At 40.6% G+C, this 22,347-nt stretch overlaps 1 protein-coding gene across 1 annotated transcript; it reads right to left on the minus strand.

Annotated features, from left to right (window-relative positions):
- Positions 1–5,382: 5,382 nt before the first annotated feature.
- apobb.1 (apolipoprotein Bb, tandem duplicate 1) lies at positions 5,383–22,105 on the minus strand. The gene is made up of 29 exons (XM_037750643.1): positions 21,892–22,105; positions 20,515–20,547; positions 20,281–20,393; positions 20,030–20,175; positions 19,757–19,904; positions 19,468–19,620; positions 19,018–19,142; positions 18,821–18,906; positions 18,272–18,716; positions 18,036–18,150; positions 17,807–17,953; positions 17,507–17,718; positions 17,187–17,382; positions 16,914–17,093; positions 16,595–16,798; positions 16,323–16,490; positions 16,026–16,231; positions 15,548–15,730; positions 15,324–15,454; positions 15,003–15,213; positions 14,742–14,914; positions 14,281–14,444; positions 14,084–14,193; positions 13,620–13,993; positions 7,384–13,413; positions 7,180–7,291; positions 7,063–7,086; positions 6,735–6,921; positions 5,383–6,631 (listed from the first exon to the last, which is right to left on the minus strand). Exons 1-29 carry the CDS (start codon positions 21,944–21,946, stop codon positions 5,636–5,638), a joined length of 11,427 nt encoding a protein of 3,808 aa, XP_037606571.1. The 5' UTR covers positions 21,947–22,105; the 3' UTR covers positions 5,383–5,635.
- Between the last annotated feature and the right edge of the window lie 242 nt (positions 22,106–22,347).

Genomic DNA, 22,347 nt, shown 5'->3' on the forward strand with positions numbered 1-22,347 from the left:
ATCCCAGCTGACATTGGTCGAAGGCGGGGTACACCCTGGGCAGGTCGCCAGACTATTGCAGGGCTGACCATTTTATTTCATGTTAGAAAAAAATAGGAGTTGCTGCACTAGGTCAAGAAATTCTGTGTTGGTAATGTTGAAGTAAAAAAAAACATGGGGCCGTCGCATAACGCAAAGTTTATCAAATAAGTCAGGAATTTGTTCAGTTAGTCTGACTAATTTTCAGTTGATTCGGTTTCATAGAGCAAATTCAACATATGGTGCCTTCAAATGGGATTGTGTTTACCATGTTCACGAGAAGAGTCTATATGAACGCCCCCCTCTTGTGGTATTCATGACCTTGTAAGTAGAAAGTTTCTGAAAGCTCAGAGTTCACGACTTGTGGCGTGTTTATTGATGTCGTCAGAAATGGCGGAGGCCATGGAAGTTCATTTTTCGGTACATTTTAGTCGTATATTTTAATTCTTCGTAATTTTATAATATCTTTGAGGAAAATGTTGATATTCCCAACAACCTCATCTTTTTCCTCCGTCATTATGCCTTTGCATTTCCTGCATTATGTTACCCGCTTGCTAAATTGTTAGCCTGTGGCTTCTAGACGCTGACAGTAACGTTAATATTGCCGTTGCTTAGCAGCGGTGTTCTCACTACTTAACCTCTTGAACGGCAAGCATCTTGTGAACACGACTTCTTATGTTGTAAACACTAGCTCACAAGTTTCATTTGAAGGAAGGCACCAATAGTTCAGGCTCAGTTACAATGGCAACTTATGCTGGGAAACTAACCTGGTCCAGGGCAGGTTAACTGTCAGGCTAGGCCTGAGTTGTTGCTTAACCAGAGTTCCTGTAACACTGACCCGACGGGAAAGCAATGATTTTACCACTGACTTTCTGTAGTGATGCCATATTATTTGACTTTATTAACCACTGTCAGCCAAAAAAATTAAGTTAATAGAAAATCAAGTTAAATAAATTATGAATTAAATAAATTATACAATGCTAAATTATAAGATAGACCTACATATGTGACCTGCTTCATCATTATGAGTCACATTGACCACGAAACACATTTTGAGTTATCTATCTGACTGTAAAGAGGAAAGTCTCAGCTTTATGGCAATACCAATATTATCTTTCTACGCCAAATATTCAATGAGATATGCTCTTTCAAAGTTCGACTGTCATGAAACATTACTTTTGAGAAAAAGGGCATTAAAGATAATAATTCATATTCAGCCATTTTTTGCATTGATTAAAACACATTTATTGAGACTCAAGTCTAAATGAACACAATATGTTTTGGTCAAAAGTGACACCCAACATTTCATAATGTAGCCTACACATACCTTCATGCATACATGTGCACATAGTCACAAGCACGTGACGTGCACGTGGCCATGTGCACGCGTATGACCACAAGCAGTACACATATTATGTGTTTAATTATATGGTATGTGATATCAAACATTTAGGCTTATGCTACATAAAACATCTCTTCGAGGGGTCTGGGGATCCTCCCCCAGAAAAATTTGAATTTCAGAGACTTTGTTTCCTCCATTCTGGTGACTTTTAAAGAATGAAATTGCAAAATAATAAGTACAATGCAACAGTATTTTTTGTTAAATAGGCCTATTTTAAATTTTACTTTTAATTCTTGGGAAAAAATAGAGAATAATTCGTCCCTCTTGCGTGAGGTTGTGTGAATCTCTGGTATAAAGTAGGACAATATCCATCCGTTTTCATTCATTCATTCATTTTTTGCTCCTGCTTGAGTATTTCTTTCTCTTGGTACTCTCCATTTCCCTCTCCTTCTCTCACTCACTGAAGGCCCATTCAGACACAATGCGACAATGGCACCACAGCGCTTCGTAACCCGTTATTTCCAATGGCTTGCATCAAGACGGTTTAGCTGGGATGTGTGGCGAGCGCTGCGGTGTCGCAAGCAGACATTAGGTGTAGCTCTATTGCCGTCCAGGTGGAAACAGTAGGGCTTATACACACTGTACCGTGCCAGAAACAGGTTGAGATAACGAAAAGGAATAAAAAGGTGTGAAAGTTGCCATAAATCGTGAGAAATGCGGGAGAACTGTGCTCCCGGAAGGAAACCGGGAGGGGGTAATGAAAAATGTGAGTCTCCCGGTCTCTTGGCTACTTGAACCTGACTCGAATTAGTCTGATTACGTGAACTTGAATTGACCTTTATGGATTAACATTTTTGGCATAATTGTGCAGCCCTATAACATAGGCCATGTTGCTGTATTGTGTGGAGAAGTAGATTTTAGGGGGTTACTGTTCATGGGATCTCTTTTTGAGAAGATGCTCCCTGTGAGACTACTACTTACACAGGCTACTAGTTAGTTTGGTAACACTTTCTATGACGCCCATGTCTATAATGCATTATAAAGATACTTACAATGAATTGTAATGTGCTTATAGCACTGTATAATTATAATTATAAACACTCGGAAATATTCATAATGCTTTATAATAGTCACAACGCATTATAAAGCATTTTATAATGACTTATAAGGTCAAGTATCATAATATTTCATAATTGCTGGTCACTCACTGACATTTCTTTTTTTGCAAGGATCATAGTGTGTTAATAATAATTCCCATAGTTGTAATACATTATAATATACTTTTTTATAATGCATTATAAACACTGTTGTAATGCATTATAATGTGATTGTAAGTTACTCTAAGGGGTCATTTGGTGCATTGTGGTGAAGTAATGAAATTCTTGAGGTATAGGCAGATATAATACATTACCAGCTGGTTATAAGTCATTATAAGTGCTCATTGTTTGCTTTCAGTAAAGTGAAAACAATATCATTAAATCTATGCAAGAGCAACACAAAAAACGTTGTCAAATGAATTAATCTGTTTAACAGGTCATAACATAAATTGAGTAGCCTACTCCAATTTGATGCAACTGTTTGATGATGAACAACTGAGTGATGGTCATTTACATTTCACTAATGTAATGTTTCCCCCAAAAACTCACTCTAAACACTAAATTGACTCAAAATATAGACAATACCTGAAACAATTTCTTCTTTACTTGTAGCTGTATATAACTGGTCATAACAGATAAACTGAGTAGCCTACTCCAATTTTACACAGCTGAATTATTTACATTTCACTAATGTCATGTTTCCCCAAAATAATCACTATGAACACTAAATTCTCTTTCTTTCTCAATTCAATTCAATTCAATTCAATTCAATATACTTTATTGGCAAAAATGGTAAACAACTACAGTTGCCAAAGCAGCAATCAACAACTAGAAAGGTGCACTCAGTAGAGTGCAGATCTCCGCCAGGTGTGTCTGCAAGTACCAGTGCTGTAATGTTTGATTGAATTACTACAACCCACAATTGGCTAACCTCCCGTCTAGACCGCAAGTGTATCAGACGTGTTTTTCACTCGCATGTCTCACACAACAGATACACAACAGATGTCTGCACCGCCTCTGGGCGGCGATGCACTTAGCTGCTGGTGTAGTTCTGTTAGCTGATAGCAAAACCCACTGTCCAAAACAATAAAATTGAGCAAATTGTTTGCCCCCACTGTGTCTGTGTTTGAGATCACATACTAACATATTATTCATACTAAGTATGACGTAAAATTGAGCATTTAGTGCGTTCACACTACATAGTATGTGGACTTTGTGTATGCGAGACATGCCCGGATGTATACTACATTAGCAATAATTTCTGAGTATAAGGCATGAGCTTACTGCACATACTGAACTGCCCCACAATGCATTGCGTCTTGGTGCCTTGAGACTGGCCATCAGTCTTGTGAGATTTTGAGGCAGGCTAAAAGCTGTTAATTTGTGACTTTATTATGTGTAAATATATTTTCATGTGAGAAAGTAAGCATTTACATTCCCAGTATGTGGTCAGTTTATCCAAATAACGCCTGTTTGGAAATTTTGTGCAACCGTTTTTGTGAGAGCCGCTGGCGGGGTGCCTTGATACCGGCCCGGCCGTTGCTTGAGCATACTTACTAAGTATGTACTTAACAGTGCAGTCAGCTGTGTGATCACTTGCGGCCCATTAGGTAGTAAACGAATAAGTGCAAAAAGACTGTTGCTGCCTGTGTCATGAATGTTAATTTTCTGTACACTGTGAATCCATAGCATGCTGCAAGTGTTTTCACGGTAGCCCATTTACTGTATGCACCACTGTTATCGTCATCAGTTTATTGGCCTGAGCAGTGAAAAATAAATCAATAACACAACATTAGTAGTTAATTACTCATTATGTTTTGAACACACCTGACGCAAGTCAGCAGCCCTTACTGTTGGATCAGGGCTTGAGCATCAGCTGGTTCAGGTGTGTTAGAGCAGAGAGAACCGGAAAAATTGATAGATAGGGGGTCTGGAGCTGGGAACACAGGGTCTAGGCTATAGGCTAGAATAAATATAATTAATGAAACATTATTTACATTTTTCTGAATCTGCTCTATTGATTTACAGAATATGATTTTACAGGGCAAACATTTCGAGAACAATTAAATGTTCAAACGAAGTCTGTGATATGTGTAAATAATGTAATAATTATTTAACTATTTTGTTTATAAGCTTTTTCAGCATTATCTATAGTAATAACAATAGTCCAAAATTATGTAAAATTGCATAGTTTTAGCTCAAAAACCTTCAAATTTTCCCACCCCACCATTTTGTTTGCCTGTGATGTTTGCAGGTTTTTGATTGAAAAGACTGATCTTCTTGTATTTCTGTTGTGCACCCAAGTCTTGCCTTATTGTTGACGTATTGTCTTATAATGATGACTTTCATATTCTGTTTACTGATAAGGAGGGCACATATTTGTCGCTGAACATTGATGGGGCGTTCTGAATTAAAATTGCTGTGGCATGTTGTGAAGGGAGGGAAGGGCCTCCAAAACGTCTGTAGCCCAGGGCCTCAAGTAATATTAAGGCGCCTCTGGACAAGGGTTCAGAACATATTATATGTGCATATTGGTTGTCGGCTCTAGTCTTTTTGAGGCAACACGAGGCGATGCAATGTATGACCAGATTGCCTTTGCCAGTGGTAGTTCCTTGAGTTTAGGTTGGTGTGTCAGAGCTCTAAATATTGCAGAGGAATGAGTGTGTTTTCTTTACATCTTTTTGTCCTTTGACTGGCAACCTATCAACCTGTTTGTTCATACATTACAGAGAAGAATACGGTCTACAAGAATTTAGATTTCCCTAGGGTCACTAATAATTAGTGATGTCACTATCTAATTGAATCAGCTAATTAGACAGTTGGTTAGTTATCTCAAGTGCCAATCAATTCTTGAAACATGATGCAAAATAAATTCAGTGAGATTCATGCAAACTGTTATAACTTTACAAAGAAGGAAATCAGACATTTACAGATTTCATTAATGTATTTTATTGATGTTTTTCACTCTTTGCAGGAAGATGAGTTTCAGTAAAATGTTACATTCTTAATGTTTGTACACAATAAACCATCTAAATGAAAATGATACAACAGGTGTTTCTGTTGAACTCATTGTTATAAATATGGTTAAAGAGCAAATTGTCCATACTCCTTTCAAGCATGCGTTTTGAACAGATGGTAGTGTTTCATATGGACTTAGGCCTCAGTCTGTGAGGGTTCCTCACAGCTGGAAGGAAAGTGGAAGGTCAATCTCAAGCCTTCCTTCACTAACTTTCAAGTTGGCTTGAGCCTCCAGTGAAGCTTGCTGCAGGAAACCATAAACAGTGTTATTGAACTGGTCCACTACATAAATGAACATGTCGATAATGTACTCAAATGAATTGTTGAGCTGCTCCATATTTAGGGCAGAGAGCTGGTCAACAACATTCTTTAAGACTGTGACAAGGTTAACATAGAGGACATTGATGTTGATGAAAACTGCATCTAAATAGTCAGACTTGACAGAGTCAACGAACTCCTGAGATTTCTCAACAATAGCCTTCAGGGTCTCACCAATCTTCTCTAGCATTGTGTCAAGACTCTCCATTTTTTTCACAAAGTCCACCAGTTCATCAAAGATGCTCTTGTAAGCTGATTTGACCTGATCCAATATCTGGCCTCCAGTGATTGCATCACCAACTGGCATGCGCAATTTCACACTGCTGATCATCTCAACAAAGGTGTTATAGTAGACCTCCATGTTGTCATAGATAGCCTGGAGGGTCACATCTAGCATAGCAGCAATGCTGCTGGTCAGCTTCTTCAGGGCCTCGGGGAGAGTGGTCATTTCATCAGACCCAGGCAGTTTGAACTGGGTTTCCCTCAAAACCTTGACAACAGCATCCAGAAATATCTGGACAGTCTTCTGGTACTGGACAATGATGTTCCTGAAGAAGATTGACAGCTGGCTCATTTGAGTGTCGTAGTTGATTGCAGCATTATAGGCCTCACTGATGCGGTTAACAACAGAGTTCTTCAACTCTCCCATGTTGCTTGTGATCTGGTACTTGTCAGCAAACATTGTGAATGTAGAGATGATGGAAGGGAGTCTTGTCTTGAGTTGAGAGAGCATTACTTTGGGTGCCTCCATGTTGTATGCAATCTGCAGGTTCAACTTATCAGCATCCTTAGAAGATGATCTGATGACCAAGATGTCAACATCAACCTCTGGGGCAGACTGTTTAATAAAATGAAATAAAATAAAATATTATTTTAGTTATATTATGATTTTGGTATTTAGCTTGCCATTGTATCAAAAAGGTAATGTTAGTGATACTCACAGGATAACGGCCATAGACTCTTGCCATCATCTGAGATGGGACTCTGCCATTGACCTGAAGGCCCAGGAAGCCAGTGGATGGGGTAGATAGTGAGGTAGTGATACCATCTCTGCGAGCAGCATAACGAATGTTCGCATCAGTGAAAGTAGGACTGGTGATGTCCACATTCAGGGTGTGACGAGAGTAACTGGAAGAGAAAGAATGCATTTCAAATAAAAATCCATGATTAATTCTTGACCTGATACTTAATATGAAGAAATCTGATTTATACACATTAATATAAATGATCAAGACGAAAATGTAGAGAAACTGTTGATTGAATATTTACCTTTCATCAGCCTGGCGCTTTCTCCTAAAATGTGAAGGAAAGGAGTTAATTACTTTAAACTTTGAATATCAGAAGTAATTATTCAACATACAATGTAAAACAAATGCAGAACGTTACCTCAAGGCTTGGGTAATGACATGATTGACATTGATGGTCATGTCAGCGTGTGTCAGGACAGCTTTGCTGACCGTGTTCAGAGCTTCATTTTCAAAGTTCACAGTAGTAGAAGCTATTAAAAGAAATATTTTGTAAGATTTAGTGCTCAACAATGCTTGCTCACATAAAACAGATAAATGTGTAAAGGGAATTTGATAAACTCACCATCCATGTCATATTCAAAGAGCACAATGACAGAGGTGGCAGAGGACTTGAAGGTGACTTTGAAGCCAGGAGCATCGCTGTCTACTACCGCTGCCAGGTTGGTGGTGTACAATGGGCTGACAAACTTGCCATCGGTAGAGATCTTCTGCTTTGCGGCGTTCACCTCAGCAACAGTTTTCTCAAAGATGGAGAGGTCACCCAGGTCGCTTGGCTGAGATATATCAATCTCAATATCAGCAGTCAAGGAAGATGTTGGGGCAAGATCAATGGTAGCCTGGACAACATGCTTCCCGTTGGTGTTGAAATTGAACAGGTTTGCCTCGTTGTTGCCAGTATACTTCAGCACTGCATACACACGGCTCAGGGAGGCTTCAACAGCGAGATTCTCATTTACATCCATGCCAATGACTTTGGTGGTACCTTGGTTAAGCTTGGCATCAGCAATGACCTTGGAGGTGGAGCGTAGGCCATCCTTATTCAGATACAAATTCATGTCATTATCCAGGACTCCCAAAAGTAAATAGTCTTCAAGCACTGTGCCGTCCATGTTGGCCTTAGTAGATGACTCCATGGAAACATCCTCAAGGCTTCCTTCCAGCTTCAGACTGTGGTCTGCATCGGCCTTTCCAACAGCCATGATCACAGGGAGGTTGAAATCACCCTTCATCCTCAAGGTAGAAACAGCATTTGCTTTGGTTTTGGTGTCTGCAACCAAATTTTGGTTTACCTCCAGGTTGAGTATAGGCAGGGCAATCTTTGCAACTGTAGCCACAGAGACGGAAGTTTCAAAAGTCTCAGTACTCATACTGAGAGTGCTGTCATGAGTGCCTTCAATGTGACGATTTTCAAGGGACAGGGAATTGGCCAACTTGATTCCTCTCTTGGTGGTCAGACTGGTTGTGCCATCAAGTTTGGCTTTTAGACCCTCAAACACAGAGGCTGTGATAGCTCCCAGGCGGAACACAAGATCATCCTCAGCATACAGTCCAGCATTGACATTCAAATTAATGATGGCAGACTTGACAGACAGCTCTGTGATCAAGTTACCCACAGAGGGAATCTGGATCAGATCCATCATATCAACAAGGGGGGCAGCCTGGCTTTTCTGGTAAACAATCTTGGCATCCATGTCCACAGACTGCTCAGTGGTAGTCAAAATGTTCTTCAATCCAGTCTGTTCATACAAGTTCAGATCACTGATAGCTGGAGTATTGAAGTCTACAAAAGGCAGGCTAATCTCAGGAATGCTGATGGGGTATGTCAGGAAGTCAAGATTGGCCTCGCTTTCCATCTTAGCAAAGATGCTAGCCTCCTTTTCATTATTGTCAACAGTGAAGTTGTAGAACATTTTGTACTGATTAAGACGAGCAACAGCTACTGTGTTCATCTGTTGGCTGTTAGGTTTGAAGGTGGCTGAGTAATCATTCTGCAGATCTATTTTAGCAATCAGACTTTCAAAAATGGTGACCTTGCCATTTCCTTTGTTTTGGAATTCAAAGACAAATTCGACCGGACGGACTACAATGCTGATTCCATTGGACAGGACTCCACTGACTGAACCATACAGTTCTGTGTCATGGCTTGCTTTCAGCTCAGCTTCCATATCATAAAGGTTGGCATGTCCAGTTGCTACAACAAGACTGTTCTTAATGACTGGTGTCTCTGCCTCATTGCGGATATTAAACTTGAAGTAGGAAAGGGTGCCAGATTCAGCAGTAATTTGCTGTTTCATCTTTAAGATGGGAGAGTCTGTGTCACCAGAGAAAGTTAGTGTCATAATGCTGGGAGTGAGTGACATTTGCAAGTTGCTTTTGTGGGTGCCATCATCAGCATTGAATTTGCCAGTGCCTGAATTGTCAACTGTTAGAGTGAGGGTGTAGCCATCTTGGCGAGCAACTGCTTTCTGGTTTACAGTGGCCTCACTCCTGAAATTGACAATTGGGAGGTCCATTACATGTTTGTAATTGGTATCGAGAGATGCAGACATTCCTTCTTCCATAGCAATAAAGGCTGTGTTCATGAATTCAGCATTGTAAGGTGTAGTGATAACCTTAATTGTAGTTTTGCCTTGGGCCTGGGCTGATATGCCATAGAGAGTGAAAGATGCCTGATGTTCAACTCCAAGAGCAAGGTGGTTGAACTTAAGAGTCTCTGCAATGACAACACGACTCATTTTGGGGATTGCAATACGAGCAGTGGAGTCAAGTTTGTAATTAAGAATTTCAAAACTTGGAGATGTAGCCTGGGAAGTAAGGAATCCAGTGAACTGAGGTGTCATTTCATTATCAGTGGAGTTCTGGAACTCAGCAGAAGTCTTGACAGTGTAGATGGGAGTTTGCAATTTGATCTCACTATAGAGTTTACCAAAGCATGGGATCATGATCTGATTTGGAATGGTTGGTAGTGTGAACTCAGGAACCTGAAGAGACTTGACAAGCTTTTCTACAGGAACTTGTGGGATGGTAGGGAATGAGATCTCAGGAAGGGTGATTTCTGGGAAGGTCATCTCAGGCATGGAAGGAAGGTAGTTCATGGTCAGATCTCCAAAGAAAGCATCCACATCAAGCATTTTGATCTCAAAGTTTCCAATGAAATCAAGAAGTTCAATGATTCTCTGCTTGATGTCATCAAAGGAAATTGTGATGGCATTCACGGTAAAGGAACCCAGGATGGTGAACTCAGGGATGTCCAGCTGTGTTGGGATTTCAAACTGCTCAAGCGTATCCATGCTAAACTTCACAGTGGGCACAACAAGATCAGTGAGAGGAATGTTGAAGGATGGCGTATTCAACTCAACTTTCTTAAGTTGCATAATGAGCCCTTCAATGATCTGTTGAATCTCGCTGATGAATTTTTGCTCAGGTGCCAGGCTCTTAATCATCTCAACCGTATTGGTGAATATATTAGTGACGATGTTGATGACCTTAGTGTAGCAACTGCTCACGAGGCCCAGATAAGAGGTAATCTCAGCTTTGACATCCAGATTTGTAATTCCCTGTTTTATAAATTCAGCAAAACTCTTAAGGTTGCCAAGCACAACTGTGTCAATGATATCCTTTACAGATTTAATCATTTCTGCAACTTTGATTTCTCTCAGGTTTTCCATAAGGCCTTTAACAGAGGATAAGACAAGGTTGACAAAATCTCTTGTTGCCTCAAGTTTCTGGGGGATTTCAAGAGTCCTGATCAGCTCATTCACGTTAACTGTGTACTCAGCAATAATTTGATTGGCATAATCTACAACGTTATTGTACTCCAATGACCTCAGCTTTTGCACAATTGTTTCAATATACTTATTCAGATCATCAATCATATCCTTAACCTCAGTTGTTTTCAAGTAGTCAATAGCACCCTGGAAGACTTGCAAGAATTTGGTAGGGATGTCTGCATCCTTCACCATGTTGGCTACAGCCCTGATAGATTCCTCAATTTTGAACAGTTTGATGAGCTCAACAGTCTTTTCCAAGACAGCCTGAACCTTTTTGTCAGCCTCAAACTTTACAATCAACTCTCTCATCTTGGCATAGAATGTGTTGATCTTACCGAGGATGTCAAGGTCCTCAATCATTTGCTTGATGGAATCTGTTATTTCACTGAGAATATCTGTTGGAATCTGACTCACTAGTTTCTCGATGTAAGTTTTAAAGTTGATGGATGAAATGAACTCCTTCAGGTCAACAACAAATTTCTGCATGTCAAAGGTCTCAATTATTTGTTTCATGTAACTAATAATTGTCTGTAGTTTGGCCTTGACTTCATACTTGGCATCAATATCACTCAGGAATGCGATGCTGCTGCCCTTGAGTTTTTCCAAGTCGATCTGCTGGATCATCTCTCTCATGGTATCAATCACATACACAACCAATGCCTGGATGTCATACTGCTCATTAATGGCATTCAGCTGTTCCTGGATCTTCTGAATGAGGGTTTCAGGCAGGGTGCCACTTACAATGATCTCTTTCACCATACCAGCAAAGTTTTGGATGTAAAGTGTGAGATCAGCCAGCAGTTTCTCAACAGTAGCCTTCAGGTTTGTCAAAGAGGCTTCTACATCCTCCATGGAGATGACATATTCTTGGGTAAGATCATTTAAATACTCCTTCAGCTGAACAACCTTGCCTTCTAAATTCAGTTGAGAAACAAAGTCACTTACATACTGGGGAAGAGACTCAAGTTTAGCCCTTATCTCCTCATTGCTGAGATAGTCTTGCAGTGCCTCCGCAACACGCACAACAACGCCCTTGATGCTTTCCAAGACTGCGGGCAGATTTTCAATTAGAGGCAACTGAATTATTTGACAATCTGTGTTCTTGTCATACTTGAGGAAGGAAGAGATGGTGAATTCCTGGTTCTCTGTGGAGTCTGCATTGAGCATGTTTGTGAGGATGGTGCCAGAAACCTCAATTCCAGTTCTCTCAGCAGTGTTGTAAATACTCATGTCCTGATTAAGGGCATGCTCATTCATTTTAGATTTCATTCTAAAACTGGTCTTCTGCTCTTGGAGTGACAGAACAGTATCCATCTTGTTGTCAAATGTGGTCTCAAGAGCAAAACCGTTATCTAGCTGCTGGTTTAAAGATGCTCTGCATTCATTTGAGCTAGCAAAAGCCAGGGGTTGTGCTTTCAGGAGGAACTTACCATAGAGCTGGGCGCTATGCTTTCCATACATGGTCATGTCTCCATCAGCATTGAAAATGGCATCAAGGTTGAAATCAAAAGGAACAATGCTGCAACGGATGGTGTGGTCAAAGCGCATTGGCTGCGAGTTGAAGCGGGCATCGTTGGTGATACTGGCAGCAAGACCGACAACCTCAAGCTCTGTGTTTTGATTCATGTGAGTTCCAAAGAGTTTACCAGTGGTGCTGCACTTTGCGTTAGCTGTCATATCAGCATAATTTACCTGGTAAGTGTGCTTGATCTCTTCCTCGCCATAGATGGCTTTCAGGTTTCCAGTCAGGTCCATCTTGTAAAGCTCGGCCTTGAGCTGAGCATCATTAATGAAGTTGGCCTCCAGAAGATTCAGGTTGTTATTAACACTTGCAGAGGCAGTGTAGGGTTTAAGGTCGATGGTGATATCATGAGTGTATGAGGCATATTCACTGGCAGTGGCTTCAGCCTTTGAGTTGAAGTCAAGACTAGAGAGAGTAATGGTCATAGTGTTGGTATTATCAACCTTGATGTCGGGCATTGCAGCCTTGTTGGTGATGGTTATAGTAGCTCTTGAAGCATCAAGCCCAGCATCGAAGGTGTTTTCCAGGGACAGGGGGCTTTGAAGGGTGGTTGTTCCACTTGTGGTCAAACCATCCTTGTTCATTTTAAGAGTTGCCTTGTGAGTAGCCTCATTTTCAAGGAGCTTCACAGTGGCATCGCTGTTTACAGCCAAACCAGTGACATCAAGAGAGGCAGTCAGCAGAGAGTAAACACGGTTTTCAGAGTTGTCTGCATTTGTCTCCATTCTCATGACAACTTCACCAGCACCAGCAGAGGCTTCAGCCTGGTTGCGGATCTTCATGCCAGGAGCAAGGGCATTTGCATCACATTTCAGTGACAGCTTGCTCTCCTTGAAGGAAAGCTCAGCAACATGGGTCAAGATGTCTTCAAAGGCATTGGTGTTAGATACAACTGAGAATTCACCATTGGCAAGGGTTGCTGCAATTGTGTTCTGGGCCTTAAGAATGGTGGAGTCAACCTGCACAGAAGAATCAATCTTTGCTTCTGGCCTGAATGGAAAGATGGAGAATGACTGGCTTGATATGGTCTTGCCATACATGGGTCCAGCCGTGAACCTTCCGTCAAAGTTGCTATCAGCAGAGATCTCTTCAGTGTTGATTCCAGTCATGCCAGTGTGCTCTAGTACAATATTGAGACCAAATGGGCTTGTGGCTTCAATCTTGCTACTTGATTTCAAATTGATTTTGTCTGTGATGGTTGCATCCTCAATGATACTAACACTGGCTTCAAGGAATTTATGAGTCAAAGAGCTTTTCAAATGGGCCTTGATGGAATCAGTGGTGGCCAACATTCCAGATCCTAAATAAAACACAAAAGAAGAAAAATGATTGATAATTTGAAAATCAATACATTTATCAGGGAACACTGTAACATTGGAACTGAAATTAAGTCACATTGTTTCACATCAGGGGAAGTTGAAAACTGTAACTGAAAACGCTTTTCAATGTGAGTCAATAACAATGCAACAAATCCTAAATTCATGAATGATATTAACTGTGAAATACCTTCAATCTTTATTGAGAGGATGTCAAGTGGAGAGGTTCCTTTCACATCAAACTTAGCTGAGTAGCTTGGGGTCTCCACTACGTCTTTGCCGGCAGCCATTGAGGCCTCCATGTCGTATAGGTTGCTCTTCATCATTGTTGAAACCTCAGCTTTGCCAAAAAGAGGAATGGACAGAGTAAGGCTCTTAGGGACAACAAGGTCTGGGATCGGAATTTCCATGGAGACAATCTCCAGTCCAAACTGGGGTAGAGACACACTAGGTGTGGTCAAAGCTGGTGGGAAGTTAAGCTCTTTTGTCGACTTTCCTCCAAGAAGCAGAGGGATAGTAATGGTGAAGCGCTCATTGTTGAAGTAGTAGACAGCCTTGGCCTCACTGTTATAAAGACAAAAGTAAAATGCATAAATATTTTGGAAAAAAAAATTAGATATCTTCAACATTTACCTCAGAGATGTTCCCACTTACTTTTTCAGGAACAGTGTCTCTGGCAGGGAAATCTCAGGCATATCAGGCACCCTGAAGTTCTGAATGTAAGGGATATCAGCACTATACTTTTCCAAGTAGTTGTTTGCTGCCTAAGAAAAGGACAACCAGTGTTTTATGCATGCTCCATATTTTTTTGCCCAAAAATTGTGAATAATTGTTAAATTCAAAATTCATACCTCCACAGACGTCTTGAAGATGTGACGGACTTTCATGTCAGTCTGCCCCACTTGCATATCAAGAAGTTGGTTGCCATACACCTCAACCATATCACCAGTTGGCAAGCTGCTGATGTCAGCAGTGTTCACATCAGACTTGAACTCAACCTCAAACCTGCTGGCATCTGCAACAATAGAGAACAATGAATTTAATTCCGAGACATGAGGAAATATTCCTCTAATCTCCAGGTTAGACGTAATCTGGGAATAAAATTACTCTAAAATTTAATACAATTTGGCATTTTCTCTCAGGCAAAATTGCCCCATAATTTGGGTCTAAAATTTTAACCACAGGTCTGAAAATGCCAGATGTAGCTACATTTAGGATGTGACTGAGGTTTATATGCACCTGTCCATGAAGTAAGCAACAATTAAATAATTGTTATGTAATATTCTGAGAAAAAGGGTTCCTGGAAAATTACCATATTTCATTGTCATTTTCTGCTCAAAGGTGGCGGGCATGCCCTTGATTTCACTCTTGAGCTCCAATTCCAATTCTTCATCACGTTTCATGTTAGCTGTGACGGTGGCATCAGCATTGATTGAGGGGACAAGAAGCTGGACTTGCAGCATACCTTCCTTCATGGCTGTCAGTCTGAAAAATGTGCCAGTGAGTTAGCATACTCTCTGTGATGATGGCGATATTAATGTTATATCTTGAGGATTTATGTTTGATTTCTTACTTTGCACGGCCAACCAGGGAGAGCTGAGGAATGTTCTTGTTTATCAAGTCAAGAGAGATGGAGTGAGTTCCTTTGCCCTTGGTGTTTCCATCAACAACACCCAGCCTGAGTCCAGCCTCCACATCGTAGTCAGGGATCTGGATATCAGCTGTGATGACATTCTTTCTTCTGTTATATTTCATGATTGCTCTGGCTTCAGTGGGATCTGCACCTGTTGTTGAACAAACAATATGTTAATATTACGCAACTCCACTAAACGTCAGAGCTTTTCCAAATTGAGCTTGTGATATGTCGCAACAATTTTCCATCATTGTACATTACCTTCAGCCCGCAGAACAAACTTCACAGAGTCAACCTTCTGCCGGCCCTCTTCTCCCTCCCTGAGGAGCTCGTAGGCAACAGTGGCTGTGTACTCAGTTACTTCACCAGTGGGGTGGAATTCCACAGAAAATCTATGTAGATAATTCAGTTAATTAGCTAACATTGGTAAGTACTTTATTTTGAAAAGACAATGATGTGCTGATGGTTTAAAAAGTCTTGCTTACTTGCTGTCTCCGGCGATGGGGAAGTATGGGGCTGTCTCCTGAGAGAAAGCATCAGTGTACTGCAGAGCAGTGCAGTATTTCATTCCAGCAAAGAAGGGAGTGCACTCGCTAACATCAACCTTGTCCATCACCATAGGGGGGATGGTCTTCACTCCTGATCCAGTCACTGCCACCAGATTGTTTCTAAATTTTAAATGTAGACAAATTAGAATGCAACTTTGGCTGTTTTATACAAAATATAGAAAAGTTGAAATTGTTGTAATCAAAGATATAATATCCCCTAAATTATTTGTATGAGGCCATGATTACGGAAAGAAAAAAATGTTGCACTTGAGCTACAAACACGGCTATTTTCAATTTTGTTAAATATCATTGTCCCCTTTATACTTCAGGTTAGCTAGTTTAACAGTTGCATTATAACCAGAGGTGCAAAGCACTCTCTGCTTGTTGCTTTTTCAAAAGTTCTACTTAGACTTACGTCATTTTGATGAGCTTCATAGGACTCGTTGGAGCAGGGATGGTCAGCTTGACATTTTCAGGTCCCATGGAGATCTTGGCACTGAGCCCACTTTCGTGGAAAATGTTGGTGTGCATCTCTAATCCAGAGTCGACATATTCAGGCATGAAGGTGCCAATCTGAGATACAAACTCTATGGCAGCAGAGGGCATGAAGCTCACTTCACTCTGTGTGGACACATAGGAGAAATGTGAAGAGTTGTGTTGATGCTGTTATAAAAAATATTGGTGGCATTTATACACATTTATGGATAATTACCATATCGCGAGCAATCTGAAGTCCACCCTTGATGCCAGGGGAGAAAGTACCAGACATTGTTATCCTCAGAGGCACACCAGTGACTGTAGGCAGGAAGAATTCATTGTCCATGAAGATGTAGTGGGCAAAGATTGTGTTGTCAGCTTTGGTCATCAGTGCCTTCATGATCTGTGGCAAATAAAGATAAACATAGGACATTTAAATCATAAACAAGGACTTTCTAAAATAATGCATTGTTTGATCGTCAAATATGCTCTTAAAAAAGTCCTTACATCAGTTGGGAACATCTTGAACATGCTGTCAATCATCATGGCAGCAGAGTAGGCCATCTCCTCCATTTCGTTGGTCTTCAGATATCCCAGCTCATTTCCTAAAAGTCTAAGATACACCATTGCCTCTGGAGACTGTGCCGTCTTCATTTCCCTCACGAGTTTGTTGAGGTTGCGTCCGATCTCCCTCATCAGGTTCTGGGAGGCCTAAACATAGATGTTCCCGCTCTATTACAAGATTTTTCCCTTATGGAAAAATTGATCATCATAATTACTGTTGTTTTAGTCACATGTACAAAGCAGATTGGTATGGCATGAATACCTGTCTCTTCATCGTGTCCTTCTTCAGAGCAGGAACTATGTTCTGCAGAATCTCATTGACTCTGAGCGGCATGTTGTCAGAGACAAAGTACATTGTCTTCAGGGCAGTGTCGGGGAAGAAGCCATTCTCTCCAAACAGGGCATCAACAGTTGGCTCAAATCCTTTTCCCTCCATACCAATCTGTAAAGGTAATGCATTTTCACCGTCACAAATTAGTTTACTGAAAAATTGTCTCAAAGCACAATTTTGATTAAGACAGCTCACAATGATTACCTCCATCATGTCGATGTCAAAGCCAAATGCCTTCAGAGTCATTTCAAGCATGACCTCCTTGGGCAGATAGCTGGTGCCCTCAAAGATCATGTTGCCTTCCACAGATCCGATCTTGTAGTTGCGAGAGAACTTGGTGGGGTCCATGGTGGGCCCAACTTCATTACCCTGCAGTGCATCCTGAATCTTCTGTCTCAGTCTGTAGGAAAGAAGAAGAAATATTACATCTGATGATGATCAAATCGGCATGCCTACGGACCACATAGTGAAACAATAAATGTAATGAATATAAAGCTGCAAATGTAATGCTGCTTTTCACTTACTCTTGGGTCTCTGGCTCCGTTGAGGACAAAATGTTGGTAATGTGGGAGATCACAAAGCTCTTGACTTGTTTGTCCTGCTCATTGGGTAAGGCAGCAGCCAGCTGGGCCAGTTCAGTGGGCTGGGGGTCCTTCATAAGTGCCAGATATGAAGCAATACGCTTTTGCATGGGGCTGGTGTTGTCCAAAAGCACCTGCATGAGAACCTCCCTTCCCTGTGAACAATAGACATCAATAAATTGAGTATATAGTAGAAGTAATTATTCAAATAATGTGTCAAACCTTTGAAATAATTTGACTTGCCTCTTCGGGTACGGGAGTCAGCCTGAACACTTGGATGGCAGCCTGCTGCACAGCCAGGGGAGCAGCAGGTTGGTTCACACACTGGATCACAACAGATCTGAGTGCAGGACCAGCAGATACCAGAGCTGGAGCCATATTTCCAATAACCTAGAATCAAAGGCCACATTAATATTGTTGTCACTGGTGTTGTCGGTCATTTACATTTTGATCAATAGGGAAGGTTACCCACTCTCAATGTCATGAAAGTGTTGTCCTTGTCACCAGAACAGTCACCCAACTGGGCAGCCACAAACTCAGCAACAGAGTAAATCTCAGGTATCAGTTTTCCCTCAGCTTTGTAAAACCTGTTGAAAAAGTATTCAGAATTGTAGCCTGTGTGTTTTATTTTAAGCAAAGAGGGAAAACGTTTGCTGAAATATTATTCAGATATTTAACCTGGAATAAAGTGTGGTTAACTGTACTTACCTCTTGACAACATTGCTCAGCGCATACATGATGGGCTTGCTGGGCTTGTATTTGGCCATCTCGAGCATGTCATTGATCAGGAGGGCAGAAGGATTGGACACAAGTCCCATAGCAAAAACACCGGCATCAACCTCGAGTGAGGAGCTGTCAAAAGTCCTGAGGATCTGCATGATGGCACTGCTGCACTCAGGGGTTCCACACTGTGCCAGAAGCTGGTAGGTCAGGACACGGGACACTGCAAGAGCCTCAGGAATGGCCTGACTCAGGGTCTCAGTCTTCATTCCACGGACAATGGTGACAATCTTGTTGAAGAGCTGGGCCCTCTTCTCACCCTCGGTCTCGGGCAGAGTGGCTAGTTCTCTCAGGAGGTTCAGACCTGCATCTTTATCCTGGATAAAACTCCTGTCTTCAACAGCCTCCATGTGAAGACCCTTGACAATGTCACCTGTGATACACAAGCAACATGGTTATAATGACTAAATGCTACCTTTAGTGTCCATTTTAGAACAACTATAAATCTAAAGAATACAAATTAAATAAAGGGCTTACTGTGGTCAAAGACTCTTTCATTGTGAGGAACGACCTGAACCAGAATCAGTTGTTGCTTTCCAACATTGGTAACTCCATATTCACCCCTGTAGGAAGAAAACACATGCGTAAAAATACTGTAGATCTCTTGTACAAGACCTATTAATACACTTAGATGACAGAGCATTTTATCAAGTCTAATACGAGGTTGGACTTACTTGTGAGAGTAGGGAATGACGATGTGCTTCTCAGTGCAGGACCCAGAGGTCATGTGTTTATTCTCATTGTCAAATCTGTAGTTGCAGGTCTGTGAGCTTCTGACCAGCTGGGCAAGAGGGTAGTGCTGAAAATAGACAAATAATCATATTAATTTAGTGAATTAATAGAAGTAAAAGACTTGAATAGTTTGCGATGCACTTCCCAGATCAAATATACTTTGTGGTGCGGTGAAGTCTTTTCACTTCGATTTTCAGTTCATGTCAATGGTGCCTATTTTGTCTTTTCGTTTTTGCTATGTTCCTGGGAGATTTTGATTGACAAGACTGGATGTATAGGACACTAAATGTGGCTAGTGTAAAAGCTTACATGAAGTAGGTATTTATGTAATCAACTCTTGAAGATTTGTCTGAACTCTTCATGTTGCTACCACGGACAACTGGAATTCTTACCATGCCGGAGATAAGCGCCAAGGGGCTGGTGTGATCTCTGATTGGGACAAATTTGTCACATCTGGACAGGTCCCTGGTGAGGCTGATATCAGTTGCAATGTCCTCTCTGGCGTTGACAGCGTAAGTGGTCTTGCACTTGCCGTGGATAGTGGGCTGAAATAGATGAATAGAAAAAATAACAACATATATTTAGAAAGTTTTTTAAACTGTAAATATCAGAATGGTTTACTTTAAAGGTGGTACTAAAATATGCAGATTTTTAAAGTATTTTCTTGGTTAATGAATGTACCATGATCTTGTTCTTGTCTTCTTCCAACAGAGGCACAGCCAGGGCAGAGATGATACCCCTCTTGATGTTCAGGATTGTTGTTGTCTCACCATCCTCGGGGTACAGTTTCACATCGTACACACCCTCAACCACAACCTTCAGAGGATACCTAAAAGGAAATGTATGATATTTGAGCTTAATTATCAGTGCAAAATCTCCAAAAATATCAGATTGATGATAAAAGTTTTAAAGAAAATAATCTTTGACTTCAGGGATTTTCATGGAGTGTCATACCTCTCCATGTCAGCAGCAAAGGCATCAGAGCTGGCAGTAGGACCGAACACAGGGTTACCCTCTGCGTCCATGTCGACCACCTCACTCAGGCTACAGCCAGTGGTGCGGACGATGAAACTACAAGTCTGAGGTACTTCGATTTCAACCTGTTAGAAAAGATAGATGTTTTTTTATCTCATTCTCTGAGAAACTTAAGATGGAAAGACAAAAATCTGATAACTAAAGATGATTGTGAAAGATCTTTCTCGCACCGTGCAAGCGGCCATGGGTCCGTTCTTGAGCTGTGAGGCTCCGTTGATGGCGTTCAGAGATTCAGCTTCATATCGGTATTCATACTTGTTTAAGGTCTTGTACCGTTGGGCCACTAGAAGAGAAAATCAATGTAAAGAAGGGATTTTGTATGCAAAAGCCGACTATTTACTCCCATTACATTATTTAGTCATAACTTATTAACATGAGCAGACAAGTAGTCTGGTGTAACTTACACAGGCAGGTTGGCTGATCTTGATCTTGGGCAACTGTTAAGAAAAAAGTTATATAAGTTATTCTTTAGTAATTCGAATGCAACTGGCTACTACTATAACTACACTAATCCACTGTCATAATTATTATTGTAGCATGTCTCCACACATAGGTGGGTAACATTTCCATTAAATGACAAATTCTTACATGTTATTTTTAAAGTTTACTATAACATATTTTCAACCATGACATTCTCCTGTCTAAGCTTGTCTACATTCAATTTTCTAAACAAGCAGTTGATGGATTTCAGTCTTATCTTCAAACTAGAGAGCAGCGTGTGAAAATTGACCAAGAAAATTCATCCCTCTTAAACAGTAGAGTGGGTATTCCCCAAGGTTCAATCTCCTAGCAAAGCAGCATAGGTCCTAACTGCATACTTGAATGATGTCCATCAGTGGCTACAACATAATCATCTTGTATTGAATTTGAAAACTTTCTCCATTAGAAAATTGGGCTCACTTGAACATTTTAAAGTCAAGATAAAGAATGAAGAAATAGAGGCGGTCAGTGATTTTAAGTTCTTAGGAATAATCTTAGATCCATAGCTCAAATTTGATAAACTCGTATAGAAATATTCTCTCAATTTTAATATTGTAAAACAGTTTGGGGCTAAAGCATCCCCATCTACAATCAAAAATCTTACATTCTTATACAATCAGGCAGTGAAAATAATGGATAAAAAGCTGCCCGGTGGCATCACTGTTACATGCAAAAAATATACCATTTACTTAGCTCTGGGAGCTCATTTTTCTTTTTTCCAATTAGTTTTCAAATGTATTAACAAGACAAAACGACAGTAGCTGAGTAACTACTGTAGGAGCATGGTGAATGGCAGCTCTAAAATACCACATCAAAAAATTTTGACAGCTTTCTCTATAAAGTACTGTGAATTCTGGAGCACATTACCTACTGAAATCAAATGAATTCCAGATATAAAATCTTTTACAACAAAGGTTAAATGCTGGCTAAAAGCAAACCAGAGCTGTACCCACTTTTAGCTAATTGTACTGTAAATTCCCAAGGTATATTGGTATATGTATGCGTATTGTGCATTTTCTAATAATAGTATACCAAAAGTTGTATATTTTAATTACACTGTACATCTAAAAGCCCAACTAAGGACAAGAGTTGAAAATCTGCAATAGCTATAGACTCTCTGTGCAGCACGAGTTTAATGCTCTGTATTGGAACTATGTTAAGTTGCACCGTCCCTATCAATTAAAATAAATTAAAAGATTTGTAAAAAGAATACTGTACAATTTAGGATTAAATAATCATAACTATGTACTGCATTAAATTATGTACATTGCTCAGAGAAATGTTTTCTAAGAAGTACTTACAAGCCAAGGCAGATGTGCTGAGGAGCAGCAAAAGGCAGAGCTTTGAGTCCCCCATGTTGGGTTCGTTGAAGCTCTCTCCCTTGGTATTGGCGAGTACTCGGTCGAGACTGATTTCCCAGCCTCAGCTCGGGACTTTTATACCCTCAGCTGGGCTCTGTCAGGGGACTGGGAGACACAGACAGTGCTTTTAACGTTCAAAGTCCACCCTACTCTCCTGTGTGGAGGGACAAAGGCAAAAGGTTTAAAAAGATACTCATGGCTCAAAGCACTCAATTCTGTTAAATCTTCAAAATGTCCTCTTTTAACTGCATCAGAGGAGCATTTTATGGATATTTAAATGCACGAAGGACTTTGAAAGACATATTTTGATTAATTATAGCACCTTAAAGCTTAGCCTTATCAGATACTGGTGGTTTTATAACTACATCTATTATAATTGAGATATGCATGAATTTT

The sequence above is a fragment of the Sebastes umbrosus genome, chromosome 18 (assembly GCF_015220745.1).
Source record: "Sebastes umbrosus isolate fSebUmb1 chromosome 18, fSebUmb1.pri, whole genome shotgun sequence".
NCBI lineage: Eukaryota > Metazoa > Chordata > Actinopteri > Perciformes > Sebastidae > Sebastes > Sebastes umbrosus.